The sequence below is a fragment of the Pelodiscus sinensis genome, unplaced genomic scaffold, assembly GCF_049634645.1.
Source record: "Pelodiscus sinensis isolate JC-2024 unplaced genomic scaffold, ASM4963464v1 ctg239, whole genome shotgun sequence".
Taxonomy (NCBI): Eukaryota; Metazoa; Chordata; order Testudines; family Trionychidae; genus Pelodiscus; species Pelodiscus sinensis.
In genome coordinates, this window is record NW_027465995.1 from 14,410 (window position 1) to 41,290 (window position 26,881).

The 26,881-nt window shown below is 70.5% G+C and overlaps 1 protein-coding gene and 1 long non-coding RNA gene across 3 annotated transcripts; one reads left to right on the top strand and one right to left on the bottom strand.

Annotated features, from left to right (window-relative positions):
• The first annotated feature begins 221 nt into the window (after positions 1-221).
• On the top strand, positions 222-25,348 carry LOC102458294 (hexokinase-2-like). 2 transcript variants are annotated; one of them, XM_075917909.1, is made up of 19 exons: positions 222-381; positions 10,844-10,988; positions 11,061-11,223; positions 11,498-11,646; positions 12,323-12,442; positions 12,887-12,982; positions 13,709-13,808; positions 13,933-14,116; positions 16,804-16,959; positions 18,371-18,604; positions 20,009-20,310; positions 21,050-21,198; positions 21,368-21,487; positions 21,559-21,654; positions 22,299-22,398; positions 22,978-23,164; positions 23,580-23,735; positions 23,954-24,187; positions 24,532-25,348. In XM_075917909.1, exons 2-19 carry the CDS (start codon positions 10,851-10,853, stop codon positions 24,671-24,673), a joined length of 2,826 nt encoding a protein of 941 aa, XP_075774024.1. In that variant the 5' UTR covers positions 222-381; positions 10,844-10,850; the 3' UTR covers positions 24,674-25,348. The 2 variants fall into 2 exon arrangements, with proteins under 2 accessions (XP_075774024.1, XP_075774025.1); XM_075917910.1 differs by lacking the exons at positions 222-381; positions 10,844-10,988; positions 11,061-11,223; ... (10 more) ...; positions 21,559-21,654; positions 22,299-22,398 and adding an exon at positions 22,570-22,801.
• On the bottom strand, positions 25,227-26,875 carry LOC142825767 (uncharacterized). The gene is made up of 2 exons (XR_012900120.1): positions 26,494-26,875; positions 25,227-26,000 (listed from the first exon to the last, which is right to left on the bottom strand). It is a non-coding gene; the product is annotated as an uncharacterized LOC142825767 (long non-coding RNA).
• Between the last annotated feature and the right edge of the window lie 6 nt (positions 26,876-26,881).

The following is a 26,881-nucleotide window of genomic DNA, read 5'->3' on the forward strand; positions in this document are numbered from 1 at the left end:
GGCCGTCACACCTGCGTGGCCAGGACTTTCAGCTCTTGAAAATCACCCGTAGGCCTGGCAGCTCTTGCCCGTTTCAAGGGCTCCAAGCCAAGTGCCGGGTGAGGTTCCTGGTAGAGTCCGGTCCCGAGCTACGTGACTAGCCTGACGCCTTTGCCTGGAAGCCGGGTGTCCGGGGGGCCGGGGGGGGGGCGGGGGAGGGCGGGGCAGATGCCATCTGCGGAAGTTTCAGACCCGTGACTCCAGCCAGTCTGGTTTGCTCAGCACCTCGTTGCTGTTACACCCGGCTCCTCCACTAACCGCCCCGGACTCCACGCCCGACCCGCGGCGGCGCAGACCCGCTTCACCAGCTGAGCCGGGCAGAGACGCAGCTCCGGCTTGGGCGTGAGTGGCTCCTGCAGCACCGGGCGCCGCGCACTCGCCGGAGGCCCCTCGCCTGCCCCAGGACCTGACTCTGGCCAGACCCAGACGTTGGGCAGATCCGGGGGGGGGGGGGGGAGGCTCCTGCAATTTCCTCCCCAGCCCTTCACTTCCTCTTCTGGCAGCTCTTCGCTTAGCTCCCCTCAGCTCCGGGGCTGGGTGTGTCCAGCGCGCTGCTCTCTGGCTGCTTCCTGCGCCCTTCTGTCACCTGCTCTGTCTGGAGAAGCTTTGCCTCAGCCCCCCACAGCCCCCCATAACCCCCCCATTGCCTCAGCCCCCACAGCCCCCCATAGCCCCTATTGCCTCAGCCCCCCCACAGCCCCCCATAACCCCCATTGCCATAGCCCCCCCATTGCCTCAGCCCCCCACAGCCCCCCATAGCCCCCCCATTGCCTCAGCCCCCCACAGCCCCCCATAGGCCCCCCATTGCCTCAGCCCCCACAGCCCCCCATAGCCCCCCATTGCCTCAGCCCCCACAGCCCCCCATAGCCCCTATTGCCTCAGCCCCCCCACAGCCCCCCATAGCCCCCATTGCCTCAGCCCCCCCACAGCCCCCCATAACCCCCATTGCCATAGCCCCCCATTGCCTCAGCCCCCCATAGCCCCCCCATTGCCTCAGCCCCCACAGCCCCCCATAGCCCCCATTGCCTCAGCCCCCCCCACAGCCCCCCATAACCCCCATTGCCATAGCCCCCCCATTGCCTCAGCCCCCACAGCCCCCCATAACCCCCATTGCCATAGCCCCCCATTGCCTCAGCCCCCCACAGCCCCCCATAGCCCCCCCATTGCCTCAGCCCCCACAGCCCCCCATAGCCCCCATTGCCTCAGCCCCCCCATAGCCCCCATAAGCCCATTGCCTAAGCCCCCCCATAGCCCACATAACCCCCCATTGCCTCAGCCCCCCACAGCCCCCCATAACCCCCATAGCCTCAGCCCCCCACAGCCCCCCATAGCCCCCATTGCCTCTCTGGGGGCAGTGGTGGAGGGGCCTGTGGCCACACAGCCAGGGGTCCCAGCCCTGTTGCCACAGAGCAGACGGTGACGGGCCCCGGGGCCCTGTTTCCCCCGGGCCGTGGCAGCAGGACTGGTCTGGAGGGTGCCCCGCCCCTCGCCACGGCCCAGGCAGGCTCCTCGCACGTCGCACGGGCCGGCCGGGCGCTGCCTTGGGGAGCCAGACGCCCTGCTGGGCCGGCCCCTCGCCTGGGCGCAGCCTGCGGGAGCTCTGCTGTCCCCCGGGGGGGTGGGCTCGGGCGTGGCCCAGCGGGGCCCCCTGGCCCGGGGCAGGCCGGCTCGGAGGGCTGGGGAATCTCTTGGCCCCACCGCCCCTTGGGGCTCGGCGAGAGGCGCGGTCGGGGGCCTGCCGGGCTGTGCCCTGGGGCGCCGGGCCAGCTGCAGGTGGCTGCCTGCCAGGCCGTTAGCCTGCGGGTGGAGCCGGAGCTGGGCTTGGCCGGGGTGAGCCGGCTGGCGGGGACGTGCCCAGGACGCAGGGCCAGGGGGGGGGATGGAGCAGGTGCTCCATGGGGGGGGGCGCTCGGGGGGGGCTCTGTGGGGGAGGGGCAGGCCATAGGTGTGCTCTGTGGGGGGAGTTTGGGGGTGCTCTGTGGGGGAGGGGCAGGCCATAGGTGTGGTGCTCCATGGGGGGGCTCTCGGGGGGGCTCTGTGGGGGAGGGGCAGGCCATAGGTGTGGTGCTCCATGGGGGAGGCTCAGAGGGGCTCTGTGGGGGAGGGGCAGGCCATAGGTGTGGTGCTCCATGGGTGAGGCTCAGGGGGCTCTGTGGGGGAGGGTGTGACGGCGCGTTGGGGGTCCCCCCGTCTCCTGCACCCCGAAATGGCACAAACAGACTGCACCAGCCAGTGGAACTGAGGGTGGTTTATTGCTCCTCCAGGATACAGCACAGATGTAATCTGGTTACAGGAACTGGGGCTAAGAGGCCTCAGTGCCCCCCTTGAGATGGGGGGATCCCAGCCCCCTCCCCAGCTCCTTCTCCCCTGCCTTCCAGCCAGGAACTCACTCACTCTCCTCCAGCCCTGCCCCCCAGCCAGGGCAGCATCCACCTTCCTTTGTTCCTCTCCATGGGGGTCAGCTGGCCAAACCAGCTGGGATACCCTCTTTGCATAGTGACTCATCGCTTGTCTGCTCGGTGGTGCTACAGACAGCAGGGGTCACCACAGCCCAGCAAGTACCCCCACTACGTCACAGTTCTCCCCCCTCCGAGAGCGAACTGAGCAGGGTCACTCCGCTCGTGACCTAGGGAAGTTCGGGTCCTCTGCGTGGGAACCCGCCCTGGGGACATGGGTGCTCCCCTTGACTCGGGCCGGCCGTGGCGAGGCCCCACATGAGCTGGCTTCCCTCTGTCCACTCACCACCCCACTCCAGGGCGACTGGCGCAGGCCTGGCCTCGGGGGTCACACCCACCCTTCCACTGGCCTTGATCTCTGGCCAGGGTCTCTCGGGCCGGGGCCATGAGCCCAGTGAGCCTTCTCTGGACAACCAGGGCGGCTTCCACCCCCGAAGCTCCATTCAGGGAGGTCTTCCCCTCCCATAACTCTCTCAGCAAGCCCAGAGGGTCTATCTGGGGTTGAAACCTCCAAGCCGCTTTCCTACTGTCTTGGGCCTTCCCGCCCCTCTGGCAGGAGTCACAGGACCGGCAGTACTGCTGCACGGCTGTAAAGATTCCCGGCCAATAGAAGTGCTGGAGCAGCTTCAGCCGGGTGCTCCGGATCCCCCGGTGGCCCCCAACGGGGACGTCGTGGGCCAAATACAGCAGCTTGAGGCGATACTTTCGGGGGACAACCAGCTGCCGCTGGACCCCCCATGCCCTCGCCTTCCTGGGGGGGAGCCATTCACGGAACAGGAGTCCACGCTCCCGCAGGAATCTCTCCTGGCCACCTCTCCCCCGGGGCTGAGCTGCATGGAGGCCAGCCTGGTCCCTCAGCCTCTGCAAGGAGGGGTCTGCCTGCACCTCAGCCTGGAATTCAGCTGCTGAGGCAGGGATCGGGACCTGTTCCCCACCTTTGCCTAGGTCCGGAGTCCCAGCCTGGCTGGACCCCGTGTCCACTGGGATGGGACCCTGAGGCTGCTGCCAGGAGTCCTTCCCTGGACCCACGTTGTCAGCCCCCCGCTGGCTCTGGCTCCAGGTAGTGACTAGAGCCCGCTGGGATTCATGGGGCCACTCCTCTAGGTCATTCCCCATCAGCACCTCGGTGGGCAAGTGCGGGTGCACCCCCACTTCCTTGAGGCCCTCCTTGGCCCCCCATTTCAGATGCACCCTGGCTACAGGCACCTTAAACGGGGACCCGTCTATGCCCTTCAGGGTCAGCTGCGTGTGGGGTAGTATCCGCTCCGGGGCCACTATGTCGGATCGGGCCAGAGTCACCTCCGCCCCCGTGTCCCAGAAGCCCATCACCTTCCTACCATCCACCTCCAGGGGTATGAGGCACTCGCTCCGCAGGGGCCGTCCTGCCCCCACCCGGTACACGGAGAAATCCACCTCCTGAGAATCAGACCTCCCAGGGGAGGTTCACTGAGCGTCCTTCCCCTCTCTCTGAGCTGAGGTTTGCTTGCCAGCCCCTGCCTCTGGGGCAGCCTGCCCTTCCTCCCGCCCCAGCCAGTTAACCCTGGAAAGTCCCCGGTCCTGGGACCTGGTTCACTGAGCCCTCTTGTGGCCTTTTTGCCCACAGCGCTGGCAAGTTAGGCTTTGGGCTGTCTCTGTCCAGGCCCTGGCTGGTTCTCTGGGGCGCAGACGACCTGTTCCTTGGGCTCGCCCCGTAGTTGACTCCCTCCGTCGCTCAGCCGAGATCCGGTCTCTGCGCGATTCCCTTTCTCTCCGGGACTCCCGTTCACACCCGGACCGGCTCTCCGTGAACTCGTCCGCCAGTCTCCCGGCCTCCTGGGGGTTCTCTGGTCTCCGGTCCTTGAGCCACAGCCTCAGTTTGGGTGGACACGCTTCATAGAGCTGCTCCATCAGGACCAGCTTGAGCAGCTCCTCTGCGGTCTGGGCTCCGACTCCAGACACCCACTTGCGGCAGTATTGCGCCAGGCGGGAGGCCAGATCCACATAGGTCTCCCGTGGCTCCTTCTGCACCCCCCGGAACCTCTTCCTGTAAATCTCGGGGGTCAGCCCGAACTAGTGCAGCAGGGCCTCCTTGACTCGGTTGTAATCCCCTGGCTGTAGGTCCTCCAGCTGACTGAGCACTCCGGCCGCCTCCTGGCTCAGTGCGGGGATGAGCTGTGACGTAGTGGGGGTACTTGCTGGGCTGTGGTGACCCCTGCTGTCTGGAGCAAGACCCAGCAGGGAAAACCTCGCTAGGCAGAGGTAAGGCCAAACTGGTTGAACCAGTGGCCAGACACCCCCCATGGAGAGGAACAAAGGAAGGGGGATGCTGCCCTGACTGGGGGGGCAGGGCTGCAAGGGAATTTAGTTAGTTGGTTGGTGGCTGTCTGTGAGGATGGATGAGACAGCCTAGGGAGAGGAGGTGGAGTTTAGGGGCCCAGTCTCCCCCATCTCAAGGGGGCCTGAGGCATCCTAGCCCAGTTCCTGTAACCAGATTACATCTGTGCTGCCCTGTGCTGGAGGAGCAATAAACCACCCTCAATTCCACTGGCTGGTACAGTCTGTTTGTGCCATTTCGGGGTGCAGGAGACGGGGAACCCCCAACGTGCCGTCACACTGGTGTCAGGGGTGGGATGCACTGCACCCCGTGGATGGAGCTTCCAGCGGCAAGCGACAAGGCGCAGTAGAAGCAAGAGCCCTGGAGCCAGGCGTGCTGGAGACAGAGCGAAGCGGTTCCTGGGAATCGTGGGGCGCTGCAGCACTAGACTGGTGAGTCTGCACCGAGGGGCCCAGCGGGCAGATGGCCTACGCCCGACTCTTGAAGGCAGAGCTGGTGGGGCTGTGCAGAGAGAGGGGCTTGCCTGTGCAGAAAGCAACCAAGGCCCAGCTGATTACCCAGCTGGAAGAGAATGACCAGCCACAGGGCCAGGATCTTGTCCCCAGGGGAAGCAGCCAGACCCCCCCTGAGAGTGTGTCAGGCTCAGAGAGGGGGAGGAGCGCTGGAACCCACCTGAGAGATGAGACAGCATCTCCCGGGAGGCCTGCAAGCCGTAGCCCATCTAGGGCAGGGGCCAGCCCAGCGGAGCTGCGGCGGCTGGAGATCCAGCTGCGGATCAGGGAATTGGAAGTAGAGGACCGAGAGAGGGACCGCCAGGACCGAGAGAGGGAGCGCCAAGATCGAGAGAAGGAGCGCCAAGATCGAGAGAGGCAGCGACAGCATGAGCTGGCCATGGCAGAGCGGAGAACCGGCGGGGCACCGGCTGCGCCAAGTGCGGATGGGCCCCAGGGTCCCAGGACTGCCAGACGCTTGGAGAGGCTCGTGGTGGCCCAACTGAAGGACATGGGTGACATAGACGGGTTCCTCAGTGCCTTTGAGAGGGCCTGTGGACTGCAACGGGTCCCCCCAGCTGACTGGCTGCAGGAGCTCATCCCCGCACTGAACCAGGAGGCGGCCGGAGTGCTCAGTCAGCTGGAGGACCTACAGTCAGGGGATTACAACCGAGTCAAGGAGGCCCTGCTGCACAAGTTCGGGCTGACCCCCGAGATGTACAGGAAGAAGTTCCGGGGGGTACAGAAAGGGCCACGGGAGACCTATGTGGACCTGGCCTCCCGCCTGGCGCAATACTGCCGCAAGTGGGTGTCTGGAGTCGGAGCCCAGACCGCAGAGGAGCTGCTCAAGCTGGTCATGATGGAGCAGTTCTATGAAGCGTGCCCACCCAAACTGAGGCTGTGGCTCAAGGACCGGAGACCAGAGAACCCCCAGGAGGCCGGGAGGCTGGCGGATGAGTTCACGGAGAGCCGGTCCGGGTGTGAACGGGAGTCCCGGAGAGAGAGGGAACCGCGCAGAGACCGGATCTCGGCTGAGCGACGGAGGGAGTCAACTACGGGGCGAGACCAAGGAACAGGTCGTCTGCGCCCCAGAGAACCAGCCAGGGCCTGGACAGAGACAGCCCAAAGCCTAACTTGCCATCGCTGTGGGCAAAAAGGCCACAAGAGGGCTCAGTGCACCAGGTCCCAGGACCGGGGACTTTCCAGGGTTAACTGGCTGGGGCGGGAGGAAGGGCAGGCTGCCCCAGAGGCAGGGGCTGGCAGGCAAACCTCAGCTCAGAGAGAGGGGAAGGATGCTCAGTGCACCTCCCCTGGGAGGTCTGATTCTCAGGAGGCGGATTTCTCCGTGTACCGGGTGGGGGCAGGACGGCCCCTGCGGAGCGAGTGCCTCATACCCCTGGAGGTGGATGGTAGGAAGGTGACGGGCTTCTGGGACACGGGGGCGGAGGTGACTCTGGCCCGATCCGACATAGTGGCCCCGGAGCGGATACTACCCCACGCGCAGCTGACCCTGAAGGGCATAGACGGGTCCCCGTTTAAGGTGCCTGTAGCCAGGGTGCATCTGAAATGGGGGGCCAAGGAGGGCCTCAAGGAAGTGGGGGTGCACCCGCACTTGCCCACCGAGGTGCTGATGGGGAATGACCTAGAGGAGTGGCCCCATGAATCCCAGCGGGCTCTAGTCACTACCTGGAGCCAGAGCCAGCGGGGGGCTGACAACGTGGGTCCAGGGAAGGACTCCTGGCAGCGTCCTCAGGGTCCCATCCCAGTGGACACGGGGTCCAGCCAGGCTGGGACTCCGGACCTAGGCAGAGGTGGGGGACAGGTCCCGATCCCTGCCTCAGCAGCTGAATTCCAGGCTGAGGTGCAGGCAGACCCCTCCTTGCAGAGGCTGAGGGACCAGGCTGGCCTCCGTGCAGCTCAGCCCCGGGGGAGAGGTGGCCAGGAGAGATTCCTGCGGGAGCGTGGGCTCCTGTTCCGTGAGTGGCTCCCCCCCAGGAAGGCGAGGGCATGGGGGGTCCAGCGGCAGCTGGTCGTCCCCCGAAAGTATCGCCTCGAGCTGCTGTATTTGGCCCACGATGTCCCCGTTGGGGGCCACCGGGGGATCCGGAGCACCCGGCTGAAGCTGTTCCAGCACTTCTATTGGCCGGGAATCTTTACAGCCGTGCAGCGGTACTGCCGGTCCTGTGACTCCTGCCAGAGGGGCGGGAAGGCCCAAGACAGGAGGAAAGCGGCTTGGGGGTCTCTACCCCAGATAGACCCTCTGGGCTTGCTGAGAGAGTTATGGGAGGGGAAGACCTCCCTGGATGGAGCTTCGGGGGTGGAAGCCGCCCTGGCTGTCCAGAGAAGGCTCACAGGGCTCATGGCCCCGGCCCGAGAGACCCTGGCCAGAGATCAAGGCCAGCGGAAGGGTGGGTGTGACCCCCGACTCATGGTCCCGGCCCGAGAGACCCTGGCCAGAGATCAAGGCCAGCGGAAGGGTGGGTGTGACCCCCGAGGACAGGCCTGTGCCAGTCGCCCTGGAGCAGGGTGGCGAGTGGACAGAGGGAAGCCAGCTCATGTGGGGCCTTACCATGGCCGGCCTGAGTCAAGGGGAGCACCCATGTCCCCAGGGCGGGTTCCCACGCAGAGGACCCGAACTTCCCTAGGTCACGAGCGGAGTGACCCTGCTCAGTTCGCTCTCGGAGGGGGGAGAACTGTGACGTAGTGGGGGTACTTGCTGGGCTGTGGTGACCCCTGCTGTCTGGAGCAAGACCCAGCAGGGAAAACATCGCTAGGCAGAGGTAAGGCCAAACTGGTTGAACCAGTGGCCAGACACCCCCCATGGAGAGGAACAAAGGAAGGTGGATGCTGCCCTGACTGGGGGGGCAGGGCTGCAAGGGAATTGAGTTAGTTGGTTGGTGGCTGTCTGTGAGGATGGATGAGACAGCCTAGGGAGAGGAGCTGGAGTTTTAGGGGCCCAGTCTCCCCCATCTCAAGGGGGCCTGAGGCCTCCTAGCCCAGTTCCTGTAACCAGATTACATCTGTGCTGCGCTGTGCTGGAGGAGCAATAAACCACCCTCAATTCCACTGGCTGGTACAGTCTGTTTGTGCCATTTCGGGGTGCAGGAGACGGGGAACCCCCAACGTGCCGTCACATGAGCTCCTGCAGCCAGTCAGCTGGGGGAACCCGTTGCAGTCCACAGGCCCTCTCAAAGGCACTGAGGAACCCGTCTATGTCGCCCATGTCCTTCAATTGGGCCACCACGAGCCTCTCCAAGCGTCTGGCAGCCCCGGGACTCTGGGGCCCATCCACTCTTGGCGCAGCCGGTGCCCCGCCGGTTCTCCGCTCTGCCATGGCCAGCTCATGCTGTCGCTGCCTCTCTCGGTCCTGGCGCTCCCTCTCTCGGTCCTGGCGGTCCCTTTCTCGATCCTGGCGCTCCTTCTCTCAGTCCTGGTGGTCCCTCTTTCGGTCCTCTGCTTCCAATTCCTTTATCCGCAGCTGGATCTCCAGCCGCCGCAGCTCCGCGGGGCTGGCCCCTGCCCTAGATGGGCTGCAGCTTGCAGGCCTCCCGGGAGATGCTGTCTCATCTCTCCGGTGGGTTCCAGCGCTCCTCCCCCTCTCTGAGCCTGACACACTCTCAGGGGGGGTCTGGCTGCTTCCCCTGGGGACAAGATCCTGGCCCTGTGGCTGGTCATTCTCTTCCAGCTGGGCAATCAGCTGGGCCTTGGCTGCTTTCTGCACAGGCAAGCCCCTCTCTCTGCACAGCCCCACCAGCTCTGCCTTCAAGAGTCGGGCGTAGGCCATCTGCCCGCTGGGCCCCTCGGTGCAGACTCACCAGCCTAGTGCTGCAGCGCCCCACGATTCCCAGGAACCGCTTCTCTCTGTCTCCAGCACGCCTGGCTCCAGGGCTCTTGCTTCTACAGCGCCTTGTCACCTGCCGCTGGGAGCTCCCTCCACGGGGTGCAGTGCATCCCACTTCTGACACCAGTGTGACGGTGCGTTGGGGGTTCCCCGTCTCCTGCACCCCGAAATGGCACGGACAGACTCCACCAGCCAGTAGAATTGAGGGTGGTTTATTGCTCCTCCAGCACAGCGCAGCACAGATGTAATCTGGTTACAGGAACTGGGGCTAAGAGGCTTCAGTGCCCCCTTTGAGATGGGGGGATCCCAGTCCCCTCCCCAGCTCCTTCTCCCCTGCTTTCCAGCCAGGAACTAACTCACTCTCCTCCAGCCCTGCCCCCCAGCCAGGGCAGCATCCACCTCCCTTTGTTCCTCTCCATGGGGGTCAGCTGGCCAAACCAGTTGGGATACCCTCTTTGCATAGTGACTCATCGCTTGTCTGCTTGGTGGTGCTACAGACAGCAGCCAGAGAGTTAGCAGGTTACCCCCCACTATGTCACACCATGCAACAGCCCCTCCCCCTCCATTGTCTCTCCCCAGGTAAGAGGGTCACCTGGGCCCCTCTTCTCCCCTCCCTCCCCCTCCAATGTCCCCCCCTCGCTGGGACCCGCTGGGCCGGTCGGGGTCCCTCTGCCGCCCCTTGTCTGTGTCTGGCCGGAGCCGGCCGTGTCCTCTGAGCAGGCCGGGGGCACCAGGGCACCAAGCCGGCTCCAGCGCTGGGCTGTTCTCTGACACCACAAACTCCCCCCTTGTCACTGAGCGCCGCTGTGTGCCCCCCCCCCCCCCGAGAGCCAGAGCCGCTGAGGGACCCCGGCTCCCCGGGTCTTGGCATTTCCTGCGTCACGTATCCGGTGGCTTCCTCGGTGGCACTGGGGTTAGCCGAGGCCTCTTGCGCGGCACGGTGCGCCCATGCACGGGCGTTCGGGTGCGGCCCAGCAGGCTGCAGGTGCCCAGGCTAGCTGGGGGGGCGCACAGGGCTGGGGGTGGAGGGCGTGTGGGTGGCTGGGTGCCGGGTGCGTGAGCCTGTCAGGGATCCCCAGGCCTGCTGCTCTCACAGCCCCACCCCATGGGTCTCTGGTCGGGCTGGGTCAGCCCCTCGCTTCCCTGCCTGCTGAGCCCGACCCTCGGAGCCCCGGCACCCGGGTCGCGCTGTGAGCGCCCTGCAGCGACTGCCCCGGCTTGGGCGCTTGAGGGCGCCCCCTTCCTGCCCCGGGGGGACGCCCGGCCAGCGCTGACCGCAGCAGGGCTCTGGGACATCTGGGCGCGGCGGGCGGAGCCCAGCCTCCACTCCCACACAGACCCCCCCTCGGGGATCCCCTGCCTGGCCTCCAGCTGCTCATGGAGCCAGCCTCAAGAGGGGCCAGCTGGGCTGGGAGGGGCTAAGTGCCCCATGGCCAGGAGCTGGAGTGGCCAGCTGGGCTCTGTGCAGGGCCCTGGGCCCAGGCCGCCAGGTGTTTGCCACACCTGCAGCTCTGGACTTCTGCAAAGAGCACAGGGCTCTGTCCCCTCGCCTGGCTAAGCAGGGCCCACATCAGGGAAACTGAGGCACACGCACTCTTCATCGTCTGTCCCAGAGCCCTCAGCGCGTGGGCGTGTGGCTGCCCACCCGGTGGGAGCAGGGGCCTAGGGGTATGGGGTGCTCACCCTGCTCTCTGCCCCTCAGGCACCAGATGAGTTCCCACATGGAGGACCCCTTGCTGGGGGAGCTGCCCCCGAGCCAGCTGAGCCCCACGTGCCCTGGCCACGGGCCTGCTGGCGTCAGTGAGAACGGCGGCCCCCAGAGCCAGGCCAGGCACCTCGCCGCACAGGTAAGGCCCATTGCTGCACCCTGCCGGCTGCCAGCGCCCCTGGGTGCTCCCTGACCAGCCCTGCCCCCGCAGATGCAGTGCGCCCTGCAGCCCCTGTGCCTGTCCCTGGCGATGCTGCGCCCGGTCATGGAGCGTATGCTGGAGGCCATGGAGCGGGGCCTGAGCCACCGGACGCACGACCAGGCCACAGTGCGCATGCTGCCCGCCTTCATCCGCTCCACCCCCGACGGCACCGGTAAGGGTCGGCAGGGCCTGGGCTCCGGGGGTGGGGTCAGCAGTGCCCAGGCTGCTGGGCCTGGGCGGGGGCACAAGGAACAGGCAGGCAGCTGGCATGGGCCTATGGGCGTCTGTCCCCGGCGCTGCCGCCCGGCCAGTCTGGGGGACACGGCTGCAGAGCCTGTCGGGGTGGCCGGTCCTGGAGCTGCGGGGCACCAGGGGCCTGCAGCAGGCCGGCGGGGAGCAGCTCCGGTGCCCTGGGTGCTCGGGCCCTGACACGGCGTCTCGGGCAGAGAGAGGCGACTTCCTGGTGCTGGACCTGGGAGAGACCAGACTGCGGGTGCTGCTGGTGGAGCTGAGGGGTGAGGAGCGCCAGACCGTGGCGGTGCAGGACCAGACCTTCCCCGTGTCAGAGGAACTGCGCCGGGGCTCCGGCCAGCAGGTAGGGGCATGGGCAGCCTCATGGGGGAGCAGGAGGTGGGGCGGCGCCTGCTCCACGCCAGCCAGCAGGGGATGCCAGGAGCCAGGCAGCCTCAGGCAGGTGGGCGCTGGGAGCACAGTGCCGCCATGGACGAGGGGGCAGGGGGACTCTGCCATGGACGGGGAGGGGGCGGGGGGACTCCGCCATGGACGGGGAGGGGGCGGGGGGACTCCGCCATGGACGGGGAGGGGGTGGGGGGACTCTGCATGGACGGGGAGGGGGCGGGGGGACTCTGCCATGGGCGGGGAGGGGGCGGGGGGACTCTGCCATGGGCGGGGAGGGGGCGGGGGGACTCCGCCATGGACGGGGAGGGGGCGGGGGGACTCCGCCATGGACGGGGAGGGAGCGGGGGGACTCCGCCATGGACGGGGAGGGGGTGGGGGGACTCTGCCATGGACGGGGAGGGGGCGGGGGGGACTCTGCCATGGGCGGGGAGGGGGCGGGGGGACTCTGCCATGGACGGGGAGGGGGTGGGGGGACTCTGCCATGGGCGGGGAGGGGGCGGGGGGACTCTGCCATGGACGGGGAGGGGGCGGGGGGACTCCGCCATGGACGGGGAGGGGGTGGGGGGACTCTGCCATGGACGGGGAGGGGGCGGGGGGACTCTGCCCTGCTAATTCTGGGCCTTGCTCCCCAGCTCTTTGCCTTCATGGCCAAATGCCTGTGGCAGTTCCTGGATGGGCGCCACCCGCCACAGAGAGACTTCGAGCTGGGACTCTCCTTCCCCTTCACCTGCCGCCAGACACAGCTGGACCAGGTGAGCGCAGCGCTCGGGCTGCAGGGGGCGCCATGGGGCCGGGCCAGGGCTGGCTGGGCACTGTGGGGAGGGGACTCCCAGCAGGGGGCGCCGTGGGGCCGGGGCAGGGCTGGCTGGGTGCCGTGGGGAGGGGACTCCCAGCAGGGGACGCTGTGGGGCAGGGGCAGGGCTGGCTGGGCGCCGTGGGGAGGGGACTCTCAGCAGGGGACGCTGTGGGGCAGGGGCAGGGCTGGCTGGGTGCCGTGGGGAGGGGACTCCCAGCAGGGGACGCCGTGGGGCCGGGGCAGGTCTGGCTGGGCGCCGTGGGGAGGGGACTCCCAGCAGGGGGCGCCGTGGGGCCGGGGCAGGGCTGGCTGGGCGCCCTGGGGAGGGGATTCCCAGCAGGGGGCGCCGTGGGGCCGGGGCAGGGCTGGCTGACCCCAGTGCCTGTGCTTCTCCCCACAGAGCGTCCTGATCTCCTGGTCAAAGGGTTTCACGTGCCCCGGCGTGGAGGGGCAGGACGTGGTGCGGTTACTGCAAAACGCCATCGATGAGCAAGACGTAAAGGGGGTTCCACCCGATGGGACAGCGTCAGGGCAGGGTGTGGGGCTGCCCCTGGAGGGGGCGGTGGGGAGCCTCCTGGTGACCAGGGAAGTGTAGGACAGTCCTGGGTGGGACAGGGGCTCTCTGGGTGGTGGCGGGGCAGTGTGGGGCGGGCCCCCCGGGGAGCGGCGGGGCAGTGACGGGAAGGCCCCCAGGGAGCAGTGGGGCAATGTGGGGCAGGCCCCCGGGGAGCGGTGGGGCAGTGACGGGAAGGCCCCCCTCGGGGAGTGGTGGAGCAGTGTGGGGCGGGCCCCCTGGGGAGCGGCGGGGCAGTGTGGGGCGGGCCCCCTGGGGAGTGGCGGGGCAGTGACAGGAAGGCCCCCCTCGGGGAGCGGTGGGGCAGTGTGGGGCCGGCCCCTCGGGGAGCGGTGGGGCAGTGTGGGGCCGGCCCCTCGGGGAGAAGTGGGGCAGTGTGGGGCCGGCCCCTCGGGGAGAAGTGGGGCAGCGTGGGGCCGGCCCCTCGGGGAGCGGTGGGGCAGCGTGGGGCCGGCCCCTCGGGGAGCGGTGGGGCAGTGTGGGGCCGGCCCCTCGGGGAGCGGTGGGGCAGTGTGGGGCCGGCCCCTCGGGGAGCAGTGGGGCAGTGTGGGGCTGGCCTCCCATTGAGCAGTGGGGCAGTGTGGGGCGGGCCCCCTAGGGAGCACTTAGGAGGTGGCCGTTAAGCCTGTCCCCTCTCTGCCCGACCAGCGCTACCGCATCAAGGTGATCGCCGTGGTGAACGACACCGTTGGCACCATGATGAGCAGCGGCGCCGGGCGTGAGCCGTGTGAGGTCGGCCTGGTCGTGGGTGAGTGGCCCTGCCCCGGGGAGCCTGGCACGGCCAGAGGGAGCCGGGGGAGGCGGGGGGGGACCTTGCGTGGCCCAGAGTGCGGCGCGTCCCGGCCCTCACGGCTCTCCCGCCCGCCTGGCAGACGCCGGCACCAACAGCTGCTTCATGGCGGAGGCGCGGCACGTGGAGACGGTGGACGAGGTCGAGGGCCGCATGGCCGTGGTCACCGAGTGGGGCTTCTTCGGGGACGACGGCGCCTTGCACGACGTGCTGAGTGACTACGACCGGCAGGTGGACCAGACCTCCCTGAACCCGGGGAGGAGCAGGTGGGTCAGGGCCTGTGGGGTGGGGGCTTCCCTGGCAGGGAGGGGGCACGGAGCATTGGTCTTCTGAGTCCCCACGAGGGCCCCCTGCTCCCCTGCGGCCGAGCCAGCCCCCTGCCCAGGGCTCTCCGGTCCTAGGGCCCCCCTGCCCAGGGCTCTCCGGTCCTAGGGCCCCCCCGTGCCCAGGGCTCTCCGGTCCTAGGGCCCCCCCCTGCCCAGGGCTCTCCGGTCCTAGGGCCCCCCCGTGCCCAGGGCTCTCCGGTCCTAGGGCCCCCCCTGCCCAGGGCTCTCCGGTCCTAGGGCCCCCCCGTGCCCAGGGCTCTCCGGTCCTAGGGCCCCCCCTGCCCAGGGCTCTCCGGTCGTAGGGCCCCCCCTGCCCAGGGCTCTCCGGTCCTAGGGCCCCCCCTGCCCAGGGCTCTCCGGTCCTAGGGCCCCCCTGCTCAGGGCTCTCCGGTCCTAGGGCCCCCCTGCCCAGGGCTCTCCGGTCCTAGGGCCCCCCCTGCCCAGGGCTCTCCGGTCCTAGGGCCCCCCTGCTCAGGGCTCTCCGGTCCTAGGGCCCCCCTGCCCAGGGCTCTCCGGTCCTAGGGCCCCCCTGCCCAGGGCTCTCCGGTCCTAGGGCCCCCCTGCTCAGGGCTCTCCGGTCCTAGGGCCCCCCTGCCCAGGGCTCTCCGGTCCTAGGGCCCCCCTGCCCAGGGCTCTCCGGTCCTAGGGCCCCCCTGCCCAGGGCTCTCCGGTCCTAGGGCCCCCCCGTGCCCAGGGCTCTCCGGTCCTAGGGCCCCCCCGTGCCCAGGGCTCTCCGGTCCTAGGCCCCCCTGCCCAGGGCTCTCCGGTCGTAGGGCCCCCCCTGCCCAGGGCTCTCGGGTCCTAGGGCCCCCCCTGCCCAGGGCTCTCGGGTCCTAGGGCCCCCCTGCTCAGGGCTCTCCGGTCCTAGGGCCCCCCTGCCCAGGGCTCTCCGGTCCTAGGGCCCCCCTGCCCAGGGCTCTCCGGTCCTAGGGCCCCCCTGCCCAGGGCTCTCCGGTCCTAGGGCCCCCCCGTGCCCAGGGCTCTCCGGTCCTAGGGCCCCCCCGTGCCCAGGGCTCTCCGGTCCTAGGCCCCCCTGCCCAGGGCTCTCCGGTCGTAGGGCCCCCCCTGCCCAGGGCTCTCCGGTCCTAGGGCCCCCCCTGCCCAGGGCTCTCGGGTCCTAGGGCCCCCCCGTGTCCAGGGCTCTCCGGTCCTAGGGCCCCCCCTGCCCAGGGCTCTCGGGTCCTAGGGCCCCCCCCGCCCAGGGCTCTCGGGTCCTAGGGCCCCCCCTGCCCAGGGCTCTCCGGTCCTAGGGCCCCCCCGTGTCCAGGGCTCTCCGGTCCTAGGGCCCCCCTGCCCAGGGCTCTCCGGTCCTAGGGCCCCCCCGTGTCCAGGGCTCTCGGGTCCTAGGGCCCCCCTGCCCAGGGCTCTCCGGTCCTAGGGCCCCCCGTGCCCAGGGCTCTCCGGTCCTAGGGCCCCCCCCTGCCCAGGGCTCTCCGGTCCTAGGGCCCCCCGTGCCCAGGGCTCTCGGGTCCTAGGGCCCCCCCTGCCCAGGGCTCTCCGGTCCTAGGGCCCCCCCTGCCCAGGGCTCTCCGGTCCTAGGGCCCCCCTGCCCAGGGCTCTCCGGTCCTAGGGCCCCCCCTGCCCAGGGCTCTCCAGTCCTAGGGCCCCCCCTGCCCAGGGCTCTCCGGTCCTAGGGCCCCCCGTGCCCAGGGCTCTCGGGTCCTAGGGCCCCCCCTGCCCAGGGCTCTCCGGTCCTAGGGCCCCCCCTGCCCAGGGCTCTCCGGTCCTAGGGCCCCCCTGCCCAGGGCTCTCCGGTCCTAGGGCCCCCCCTGCCCAGGGCTCTCCAGTCCTAGGGCCCCCCCTGCCCAGGGCTCTCCGGTCCTAGGGCCCCCCTGCCCAGGGCTCTCCGGTCCTAGGCCCCCCCTGCCCAGGGCTCTCCGGTCCTAGGCCCCCCCTGCCCAGGGCTCTCCGGTCCTAGGGCCCCCCACTGCCCAGGGCTCTCCGGTCCTAGGCCCCCCTGCCCAGGGCTCTCCGGTCCTAGGGCCCCCCCTGCCCAGGGCTCTCCGGTCCTAGGGCCCCCCCGTGCCCAGGGCTCTCCGGTCCTAGGGCCCCCCCCTGCCCAGGGCTCTCCGGTCCTAGGGCCCCCCCTGCCCAGGGCTCTCCGGTCCTAGGGCCCCCCCTGCCCAGGGCTCTCCGGTCCTAGGGCCCCCCCCTGCCCAGGGCTCTCCGGTCCTAGGGCCCCCCCTGCCCAGGGCTCTCCGGTCCTAGGGCCCCCCCTGCCCAGGGCTCTCCGGTCCTAGGGCCCCCCCCTGCCCAGGGCTCTCCGGTCCTAGGGCCCCCCGTGTCCAGGGCTCTCCGGTCCTAGGGCCCCCCCTGCCCAGGGCTCTCCGGTCCTAGGGCCCCCCCTGCCCAGGGCTCTCCGGTCCTAGGGACCCCCCTGCCCAGGGCTCTCCGGTCCTAGGGCCCCCCCGTGCCCAGGGCTCTCCGGTCCTAGGGCCCCCCCTGCCCAGGGCTCTCCGGTCGTAGGGCCCCCCCTGCCCAGGGCTCTCCGGTCCTAGGGCCCCCCGTGCCCAGGGCTCTCCGGTCCTAGGGCCCCGCCAGGCTGGGCTGTGCGTGGCTGTGCCAGGGGAGCCGTGGCCCCGTGGCCCTGCCCGCTCAGCGCTCTGCTCACCCCGTTCCCCACTCAGGTTTGAGAAGATGATCAGTAGCCTGTACCTGGGCGAGATCGTCCGGCTCGCTGTGGTGGATCTGGCCTCTCAGGGCGGGCTCTTCCGCGGGCGCACGACCCCTCATCTCCTGACGCCCGGCTCAATCCCCACCCAGCACGTTCAGGAGATCACCGAGTAAGTGGGGCCCGTCCCAGCCCCTGCAGCAGCCGGGGAGTCCTGGCGGGGTACACCAGCACCCCCGATGCCAGGTGTGCCTGCCCCGCGCCCAGACCCTGGCAGCCAGCAGCCGCTGTGCCCCACAACCTCATGGCCCTTGGGGCCGAGTGAGGCATGAGCCCCTTTTGCAGTGGAAAGCAAGTGCTCCCAGCCGTGGGCCTCAATGGCAGAGCTGTGCCCCGTGCCCTCCCTGCACCCCCTCTGTGCACTACAAGGGTGCCAGTCCTGGATAAGGATGGAAGGGTCCTCTGTGCCCTCCCCATACGCGGGGGTGCCAGGCCTGCGCTGCTGCCGGGGGGGGGGGTCGCTGCTGCTGGGGGGGGGGTTGCTGCTGCCGGGGGTGCCAGGCCTGCGTTGCTGCTGGGGGGTTGCTGCTGCTGGGGGGTTGCTGCTGCTGGGGGGGGGTGTTGCTGTTGCTGGGGGGTGGGAATCGATGTTGCCGGGGGTGCCAGGCCTGCGCTGCTGCTGGGGGGTCGCTGCTGTCGGGGGGGGTTGCTGCTGTTGGGGTGCCAGGTCTGCGCTGCTGCCGGGGGGGTCGCTGCTGTCGGGGGGGGTTGCTGCTGTTGGGGTGCCAGGTCTGCGCTGCTGCCGGGGGGGTCGCTGCTGCCGGGGGGGTCGCTGCTGTCGGGGGGGGTTGCTGCTGTTGGGGTGCCAGGTCTGCGCTGCTGCCGGGGGGGGTCGCTGCTGCCAGGGTGCCAGGCCTGTGCTGCTGCCGGGGGGTTGCTGCTGCCGGGGGGGTCGCTGCTGCCGGGGGGTCGCTGCTGCTGGGGTGCCAGGCCTGTGCTGCTGCCGGGGGGTTGCTGCTGCCGGGGGGTTGCTGCTGCCGGGGGGGTCGCTGCTGCCGGGGTGCCAGGCCTGCGCTGCTGCCGGGGGGGTCGCTGCTGCCGGGGGGTCGCTGCTGCCGGGGTGCCAGGCCTGCGCTGCTGCCGGGGGGTCGCTGCTGCCGGGGGGTCGCTGCTGCCGGGGGCTCCCTGCTGCCGGGGGGTCGCTGCTGCTGGGGGGGTCGCTGCTGCTGGGGGGGTCGCTGCTGCTGGGGGGGTCCCTGCTGCCGGGGGGTCGCTGCTGCCGGGGGGGGTCCCTGCTGCCGGGGGGTCCCTGCTGCCGGGGGGGTCGCTGCTGCCGGGGGGGGGTCCCTGCTGCCGGGGGGTCCCTGCTGCCGGGGGGGTCGCTGCTGCCAGGGGGGTCGCTGCTGCCGGGGGGTCCCTGCTGCCGGGGGGGGTCGCTGCTGCCGGGGGGTCGCTGCTGCCGGGGGGTCCCTGCTGCCGGGGTGTGTCTGCTGCCGGGGGGGGTCCCTGCTGCCGGGGGGGTCGCTGCTGCCGGGGTGCCAGGCCCGCGCTGCTGATGGGCTGTTTCTGTGCCTCCTTCGCAGCGAGCAGGTGGGACTGGCCGTGGCGCAGCGGGTGCTGCAGGAGCTGGGGCTGGAGGCGAGTGACCAGGACTGCGTCATTGTGCAGCAGGTGTGCAGTGCTGTCTGCTCCCGCGCCGCCGGCCTCTGTGCCGCCGGCCTGGCCGCCATCCTCAGCCACATGCGCCGGAGCCGGGAGCTGCCCAGGCTGAAGACCAGCGTGGCCGTGGATGGAGACGTGTTCTGGGGCAGTGCCAAGTAAGGGTGCCCGGGACGGTGCCAGGGACCGTGGGGCCTGCTCCCTGTGTGCCAGCTGCCCCTCCAGGGGGCTGTGGGGACTGGGGTGGGGCTGGCACTGTTGGCCCCAAGGCAACAGGAGGGAGCTTTGGCTCAGCACCCCCCGGGGGCCACGCTCCAGCTGGCTGGGGGCCCAGCTCTCCCCTCGGCGCTAGGCCTTGTCCCTGGCCAGGCTCCCTTAGCCACCTCCAGGTGCCCCATGACGCTGGGCATGGTGCCGCACCCCTCCCCCAGCCCTTCGGCTGCTGTGGCCAGGGCAGCCCCGTGGGGAGCAGGCACACACCTGGGGGGAGCCCCCTCCAGTGCCACGCCCCTTCTCGGGGGGGCCCTCCAGTGCCACGCCCCTTCTCAGGGGGGGGCCTCCAGTGCCATGCCCCTTCTTGGGGGGGGGCCCTCCAGTGCCACGCCCCTTCTCAGGGGGGGGGGCCTCCAGTGCCATGCCCCTTCTTGGGGGGGGGGCCTCCAGTGCCACGCCCCTTCTCGGGGGGGGGCCTCCAGTGCCACGCCCCTTCTTGGGGGGGGCCCTCCAGTGCCACGCCCCTTCTCGGGGGGAGCCTCCAGTGCCACGCCCCTTCTCGGGGGGGCCTCCAGTGCCATGCCCCTTCTCGGGGGGGCCTCCAGTGCCATGCCCCTTCTTGGGGGGGGCCCTCCAGTGCCACGCCCCTTCTCGGGGGGAGCCTCCAGTGCCACGCCCCTTCTCGGGGAGAGCCTCCAGTGCCACGCCCCTTCTCGGGGGGGCCCTCCAGTGCCACGCCCCTTCTCGGGGGGAGCCTCCAGTGCCACGCCCCTTCTCGGGGGGGCCTCCAGTGCCATGCCCCTTCTTGGGGGGCCCTCCAGTGCCACGCCCCTTCTCGGGGGGGCCCTCCAGTGCCACGCCCCTTCTTGGGGGGGCCTCCAGTGCCACGCCCCTTCTCGGGGGGGCCCTCCAGTGCCACGCCCCTTCTCGGGGGGGGCCTCCAGTGCCATGCCCCTTCTTGGGGGGCCCTCCAGTGCCACGCCCCTTCTCGGGGGGGCCCTCCAGTGCCACGCCCCTTCTCGGGGGGGGCCTCCAGTGTTATGCCCCTTCTCGGGGGGGCCCTCCAGTGCCATGCCCCTTCTTGGGGGGCCCTCCAGTGCTACGCCCCTTCTCGGGGGACCACTCGCTCCATGGGGCTCAGCCGGGGTCCCTCCCCACAGCCCATTGGCCTCCCCCGGCCACACCCGTCCGTGCCTCCGAGCTGGGTCGCCGGGCACCAGGGCGCCAGGTCTGTGCTGCCCCCGTTACACCAGTACCCCCCGGGACACTGAGAGCCCCCCCGCCCCGCTGGCAGCCCCCACACTCCCTCTCGGTCACCGGCCCTGCCAGCCTCTCCCGCCGCTTGCCAGGTTCCTCCGGATGCTGGAGCAGTGGCTGCGCCAGCTGGCCCCCGAGTGCGAGGTCTCCTGGGTGCGCTCGAGGGACGGCCGTGGCAGGGGGATCGCCATGGTGGCTGCCGTGGCATCGAGGCTGCGAGCCCAGCGCCGGCAGGTGGACGAAATCCTGGCCCCGCTGCGGCTCCCACCCGAGGCCCTGGGGACGGTGCAGGGTCTGCTGAGGCGGGAGATGGAGCTGGGGCTGAAGGAGACGCAGGCGAGGCCCTCGGTCCGCATGCTGCCCACCTACGTCCGGGCCACGCCCGACGGCTCAGGTGAGGGGGGGCCCTAGAGGGATGGGCTGGGTGTGAAGGGGGGGCCCTGGAGGGATGGGCAGGACTGGGAGTGAAGGGGGGGCCCTATAAGGATGGGCTGGGTGTGAAGGGGGGGCCCTAGAGGGATGGGCAGGGTGTGAGGGGGGGCCCTAGAGGGATGGGCTGGGTGTGAGGGGGGGCCCTAGAGGGGGCAGATAGGGCTGGGTGTGAAGGGGGGGCCCTAGAGGGATGGGCAGGGTGTGAAGGGGGCCCCTAGAGGGATGGGCTGGGTGTGAGGGGGGGCCCTAGAGGGGACAGACAGGGCTGGGTGTGAAGGGGGGGCCCTAGAGGGATGGGCAGGGTGTGAAGGGGGCCCCTAGAGGGATGGGCTGGGTGTGAAGGGGGGGCCCTAGAGGGATGGGCAGGATTGGGTGTGAGGGGGGGCCCTAGAGGGGACAGACAGGGCTGGGTGTGAAGGGGGGGCCCTAGAGGGATGGGCAGGACTGGGTGTGAGGGGGGGCCCTAGAGGGGGCAGACAGGGCTGGGTGTGAAGGGGGGGCCCTAGAGGGAAGGGCTGGGTGTGAGGGGGGCCCTAGAGGGATGGGATGGGTGTGGGGGGGGCCCTAGAGGGGGCAGACAGGGCTGGGTGTGAAGGGGGGGCCCTGGAGCACTGGGCCGGCTGCCTGGCGTGGGGAGCTGGTGCCACGGCCCAGTCCGGAGCCCGGCTCTGACCCGCCTCCCCCCCCGGTGTCCTTTGCAGAGAGAGGCGACTTCTTGGCTCTGGACCTGGGCGGCACCAACTTCCGGGTGCTGCTGGTGCAGGTGGGCGGCGGGGAGCAGGGGGGCGTGCGGATCGTCAGCGAGGTGTACTCCATCCCCACGCAGGTGGCCCAGGGCCCGGGCAGCCAGGTACTGCGGGCACGTGGGTTCTGGGGGCCGGGGGGCAGCGCGGGGGCTGGAAAAGCTGCCCCTTGGGCTGGGCCTGGCTTGGGGCTGAGCCCTGGGCCCCCAGGTGGGGGGCAGGGCCCCGGGCAGGGGCAGCCCTCGCTGACTCCCCTCCCCCGTTCAATCTCTGCAGCTCTTTGACCACATTGTCGAGTGCATCGCGGACTTCCAGGCCAAGCAGGGCCTGGTGGGGCGGACGCTGCCCCTGGGGTTCACCTTCTCCTTCCCCTGCCAGCAGACCGGCCTGGACCAGGTGAGCCCCTCCCCGGGCGGCAGGGCAGGGGGCACGGGGCAGCCGGTTGACACTGGACTCTGACCCCCCAGGGCATCCTGCTGAGCTGGACCAAGGGCTTCAAGGCCTCGGGCTGCGAGGGGCAGGACGTGGTGAAGCTGCTCCGGGAGGCCGTGGCGCGCAAACACGTACGGCGGGGCCTGGGCAAGGGGCGTGGTGTGCCGGGGGGGGGCGTGTGCCACCGTGGTGTGCCGGGGGGGGGTGTGCCACGGTGGTGTGCCGGGGGGGGGCGTGTGCCACCGTGGTGTGCCGGGGGGGGTGTGCCACCGTGGTGTGCCGGGGGGGGGCGTGTGCCACCGTGGTGTGCCGGGGGGGGATGTGTGCCACCGTGGTGTGCCGGGGGGTGTGTGTGTGCCACCGTGGTGTGCCGGGGAGGGTGCCACCGTGGTGTGCCGGGGGGGGTGTGTGTGCCACGGTGGCGTGCCGGGGGGGGGCGTGTGATGGGGGAGGTCTTGCCAGGCAGGGCCTCGTGCTTGGGAGGGATGTCATGCCCAGGGGGCCTCGTGCCTGGGGGGGCCTCGTGCCGGTGGGGGGGGGCATCACGCCAGGAGGAGGTCTGGCCAGGAAGAGCCTCGTGCCGGGAGCAGCAGCCAGGCGGAGCAGGCCCTGGCCACAGGGCGCCCTGGCCGTGCTCACCCCGGGCAGCTGCGGGTGCAGGCATCTCCCTCCTGGAGGCAGCAGCGGGAGGGGCCGGGAGGGGCAGCGTGCCAGGGCACCGTTGCCGCGGTGACGGGGAACAGCGTTGCCTAGTAACGGGTCTCATTCTTCCCAGCACTTTGAGCTGGATGTGGTTGCCATAGTGAACGACACCGTGGGAACCATGATGTCGTGCGGCTACGACGACCCCAGCTGTGAGGTCGGGCTCATCGTGGGTAAGGGGCGACCCCCCCCGCACTGGGAGTGGGCGGCGCCCACATGGAAAGCCCCTCCCCCAGCCCAGCGGAAGGGGCTACTAGACCCAGGCCCAACGGATTTGGGGGACAAACGCTGAGGAAAGGGTCGGGGTGTGTCGCTCAGAGGTTCAAACGGGGGGCTCGGGACGGGGGCACCGGGCAGAGGACCCCGGGCGGGAGCAGGAGCGTGTGCAGCTGGGCCCTAGGCGCGCGTCGGAAGCAGACTGGGGCTGCAGGGGTGGGGAAGCTGGGGGGGCCCGCGGAACAGGGGCCCCATAACTAAGGCCGGAGGGCTTGCTGTGGGGGGGGGGGGACCCATCTCGCAGGGCTGTCTGCAGGAAGTCGAGAGCAGGCTGCGCCAAGGCCGCCTTCACCTCCCGGGGTAGGCGCAGAGGGTTTGGGGTGCGATCCCAGGCCGGTGCCCCTGAGCCCCTGGCCCTGTTGGGACCCCCCCCCCCAGTGCTGGCCCTTGGCCTTGCCCCACTCGGGGGGCTGCGCTGCTGGGCCCTGCCAGGCTGGCGGGGGGGGGGGCCGTGCTGACGCCCCGTCCCCCCTCAGGCACCGGCACCAATGCCTGCTACATGGAGGAGCTGCGGAACGTGGTTGCCCTGGCGGGGGAGGAGGAGGGGCGGATGTGCATCAACATGGAGTGGGGGGCGTTCGGCGACAACGGCTGCCTGGACGCCTTCTTCACCCCCTTCGACGCACAGGTGGACGCGGCCTCGCTGAACCCCGGCAAGCAGAGGTGGGTACTGGGGGAGCGGGACGAAGCAGGAGCAATGCAGGGCCGGCAGGGGCTGGATGGGCTGGGGGGGCAGGGGGTGGGGCAGGGCAGGATGGGGGACACAAGCTGGACTGGCAGGGGCTGGATAGAGGTGGGGGGGCAGGGGGCAGGCAGGGCTGGATGGCATTGGGCAGGCAGGAGCCAGGCCAGGCAGGGCTGGCCGTGTCCGGATGGGGGGGGGGATCAGGAGCCAGGCCGGGCAGGGCTGGATGGGGGAGGGTGGGCAGGGGGGCTGGGCTGGCCGTGTCCAGATGGGGGGGGGGATCAGGAGTCAGGCCGGGCAGGGCCGGATGGGGGTGGGCAGGGCTTGCGGGGGGGCGGGCTGGCGGCGCCCTGTGGCTGTGCTGAGGCCGGTGGGTCTCTGCTGCCGGGGCAGGTTCGAGAAGCTCATCAGTGGCATGTATCTGGGTGAGATCGTCCGGCGCGTCCTGCTGAAGCTCACGGCCGAGGGCCTCCTGTTCCGGGGCCGCCCCTCCCCCAAGCTCCAGACCCCCGACATCTTCCAGACCAAGTTCCTGTCGTCCATCGAGAGGTGAGTGCAGGCAGTGTGGAGGGGAGGCGTGAGGGGAAGCGGGGGGGTGTGGGGGGGCATGGGGGGAGGCGGGGGGCATGGGGGGAGGTGTGGAGGGGAGGCGTGGGGGAGGTGTGGAGGAGGAGCGGGGGGGAAGCGGGGGGGGGCGTGAGGGGAGGCAGGGGGGGAGCTGTGGGGCGCAGGGCGGGGCCGCACTGACCGTGCCCTGGTGCCCACAGCGACGGCCTGGCCCTGCGGCAGGTGTGCGCCATCCTGGAGGCGCTGGGGCTGCACGTCACCTGCGAGGACAGCCTGTTGGTGCGGGAGGTGTGCCAGGTGGTGGCCCGGCGGGCGGCCCAGCTGTGCGGGGCGGGCGTGGCCGCTGTGGTGGAGAAGATCCGGGAGAACCGGGGCCTGGAGCAGCTGGCGGTGACGGTGGGCGTGGACGGGACGCTCTACAAGCTGCACCCCCAGTGAGTGGGGGGATGGGCCCTGCCGGCACACGGGGCAGCACCCCAGGGCTGTGCCCGGAGACGGGTGCAGAGCAGCTGCCTGTCCCTGCACAGGGAATGGCCCAGGCTGGGCGAGCTGCAGCAAGTGCACCAGCGCTGAGAACCGCAAGGCCTGGTCACGGGGCCCAGCAGGCAGAGAGAGGGGCAAGGGCCAGCTGGGGGCAAGCGAGGTGGGGAACGGGGCTCAGGGCAGGGCTGGTGGCAAGGAGGGTGAGGGGCAAGGCCTGGCTGGCGGCAAGAGGGGTGAGGAGCAGGGCTCGGAGGGGGGCAGGACACTCGGCCTCACTCTGCCCCCCTCTCTGCAGCTTTGCGCAGCAGGTGCAGGCCACGGTGAAGTGCCTGGCCCCGCTCTGCCACATCACCTTCCTGCAGTCGGAGGACGGCTCTGGCAAGGGCGCTGCACTCATCGCGGCCGTGGCCTGTCGTGTGGGCCGCCGCCAGCGCTGAGCCCGGCCGTGGCTTGTCGTGTGGGCCGCCGCCAGCGCTGATCCCGGCCGTGGCCTGTCGTGTGGGCCGCCGCCGGCGCTGATCCCGGCCGTGGCCTGTCGTGTGGGCCGCTGCCAGCGCTGATCGTGGCCGTGGCTGTGGCCTGTCGTGTGGCCCGCCGCCAGCGCTGAGCCCGGCCGTGGCCTGTCGTGTGGCCCGCCGCCAGCGCTGAGCCCGGCCGTGGCCTGTCGTGTGGCCCGCCGCCAGCGCTGAGCCCGGCCACCTGTGTTGCTCTGTCAAGTGCTCCCCAACCGTTTGTTGCTTTGAAGTCCAGCTGGTCCGGGCAGGGGGTGCAGCATAAACCAGCGTTTTGCACAAGCAGCAGAGCGGCGCCTCCTGCAGCCCAGCACTGGACACGACCGGGCCCCATCTGGGGAGCAGCTGGCGGCCCTGGTACCGTCTCCCGTCTGCAGCCAGCGCTGCCCTTCCTCGGGCCGTGTCCCCCCCGGTGGGTGGGAACACCCCGCCCTGGGGCCGCGCCTGGCATGTGCACGGCGCGAGCCCGGAGCCCAGCTAGCAATATAGATCCAATTTATTTACACGGTGCCCGCTAGCCCCCTGCCCCGCGGTGCCTGCTATGTACATAAGGCCAAGTGTAAATACGCGAATGCACTTGAATACAGAGTTAAAAACCGGTCTTTACACAACATGGGACAGGGCCTGGCCCGGCCGGCCCCACACGGTTACAGCACACACGACGCACAACGCCCCTGCGCACACAGCGCGGGCGGGGCTGCAGCCACACGGCCCCGCCCCAGGGCCCCCGCCACGGCCGCCTCTTTGGCTCCAAGACGCCCCCGGGGGCCGCCTGGCTCTGGGCTCAGGCAGCCCCTCGCCAGGCCGGGGGCAGCAGGGGGCCCAGCCCCCACACTCACTGTCCGTGCCAGCACTGGGGAGCCTGGGCCCGCCCAGAGGTGGGAGCTGCAGTGGGGGGCAGCCAGGTCCTGCTCCTGTGCGGGCGGCGGGCGCCAGAGACACGAGCGGGGCAGCCGGGGCAGGAGCCCAGCAGGGGGCCGTGGGGACGGAGCTGCCGCTCTGGGGCTGCCATGGGGCCTATGCCCCCTGCCCCGCCGGCCCAGCCCTGCCCTCTGCTGCCCACGCTTGCCGGGGTGGCCCGGCCCCTCAGCACTCGGCCTCCGAGACGGCGAAGAGGGCGCTGTCCTGCTTGCCCACCTCGGCCACGGCGGCCGCCAGCTGCAGGAGGTTCCCGCTGGGGAAGTGGCGTGCCTCCCACAGGTTCAGGATCATGGCCGTGGGGCTGGCCTTCGAGGCATAGAAGCTGACATGGCTGTGGGGAGAGGGGAGGGGGCGTCAGCCCGGGGCTTGCCAGGGCCGGGGCCCCTCTGCTCTCCCAGGAGGTGGGTCTGCAGGCCTGGGTGGGGCCCCGTTCCCAGAGGGGGGGTTGCTGCCTGCACCTCCCCCTGCTGGGCCACCACCCCCTTCCGGGAGCCCCGCCAGCTTCAGGGGGCGCAGAACAGGGCAAGGCCACCAGGCCCCCCCGCTCCCGGCACGCTGCCCTGGGCCTGTGACAGTCCTGAAAGAGACCATGGCTGGGGCCACTCCCTGTCCCCAGGGTCGCTCCTTACCCCCCTGCCCCCAGGATCACCCCCTGCCCCCCTTTCTGCCCCTGGGGTCGCTCCCTGCCCCCAGGATCACTCCCTGCCCTCCTCCCCTGCCCCCAGGATCACCCCTGCCCCCCTTTCTGCCCCCAGGATCACTCCCTGCCCCCCTTTCTGCCCCCAGGATCACTCCCTGCCCCGGGGTCACTCCCTGCCCCGTACCTGTCCAGGTGGAGTTTCTGGGCCAGTGTTCTCCAGTCGGCCCCGTGGGCGCAGGGCGTGTCCAGGCTGCTGACGATTTTCTGGCGGATGAGGAAGGGGATCTTGAAGGCACTGGGCCCCACCAGGGCCGGGGAGCCGACCTCGCTGTCGGGCACCAGCCAGTCGGAGAAGCTCGTGTCCTAGGAGTCCGGCAGGGAGCGGGGTGAGAAGAGCCCCGAGCCGTGCCCCAGCAGGGGAGGGGAGGCAGCACCCCCAGGGCTCTCCCCCAGCTGTCAGCTCCTGGGGGCGTTCGGCAGGGCGGGGCACCCTGCCAAGCTGCAGCCTGGCCCCCGGGCAGCTGCTGCCTGCTCCAATCCGTGCACCGAGTGCACGGCAGCAGCACAATGCA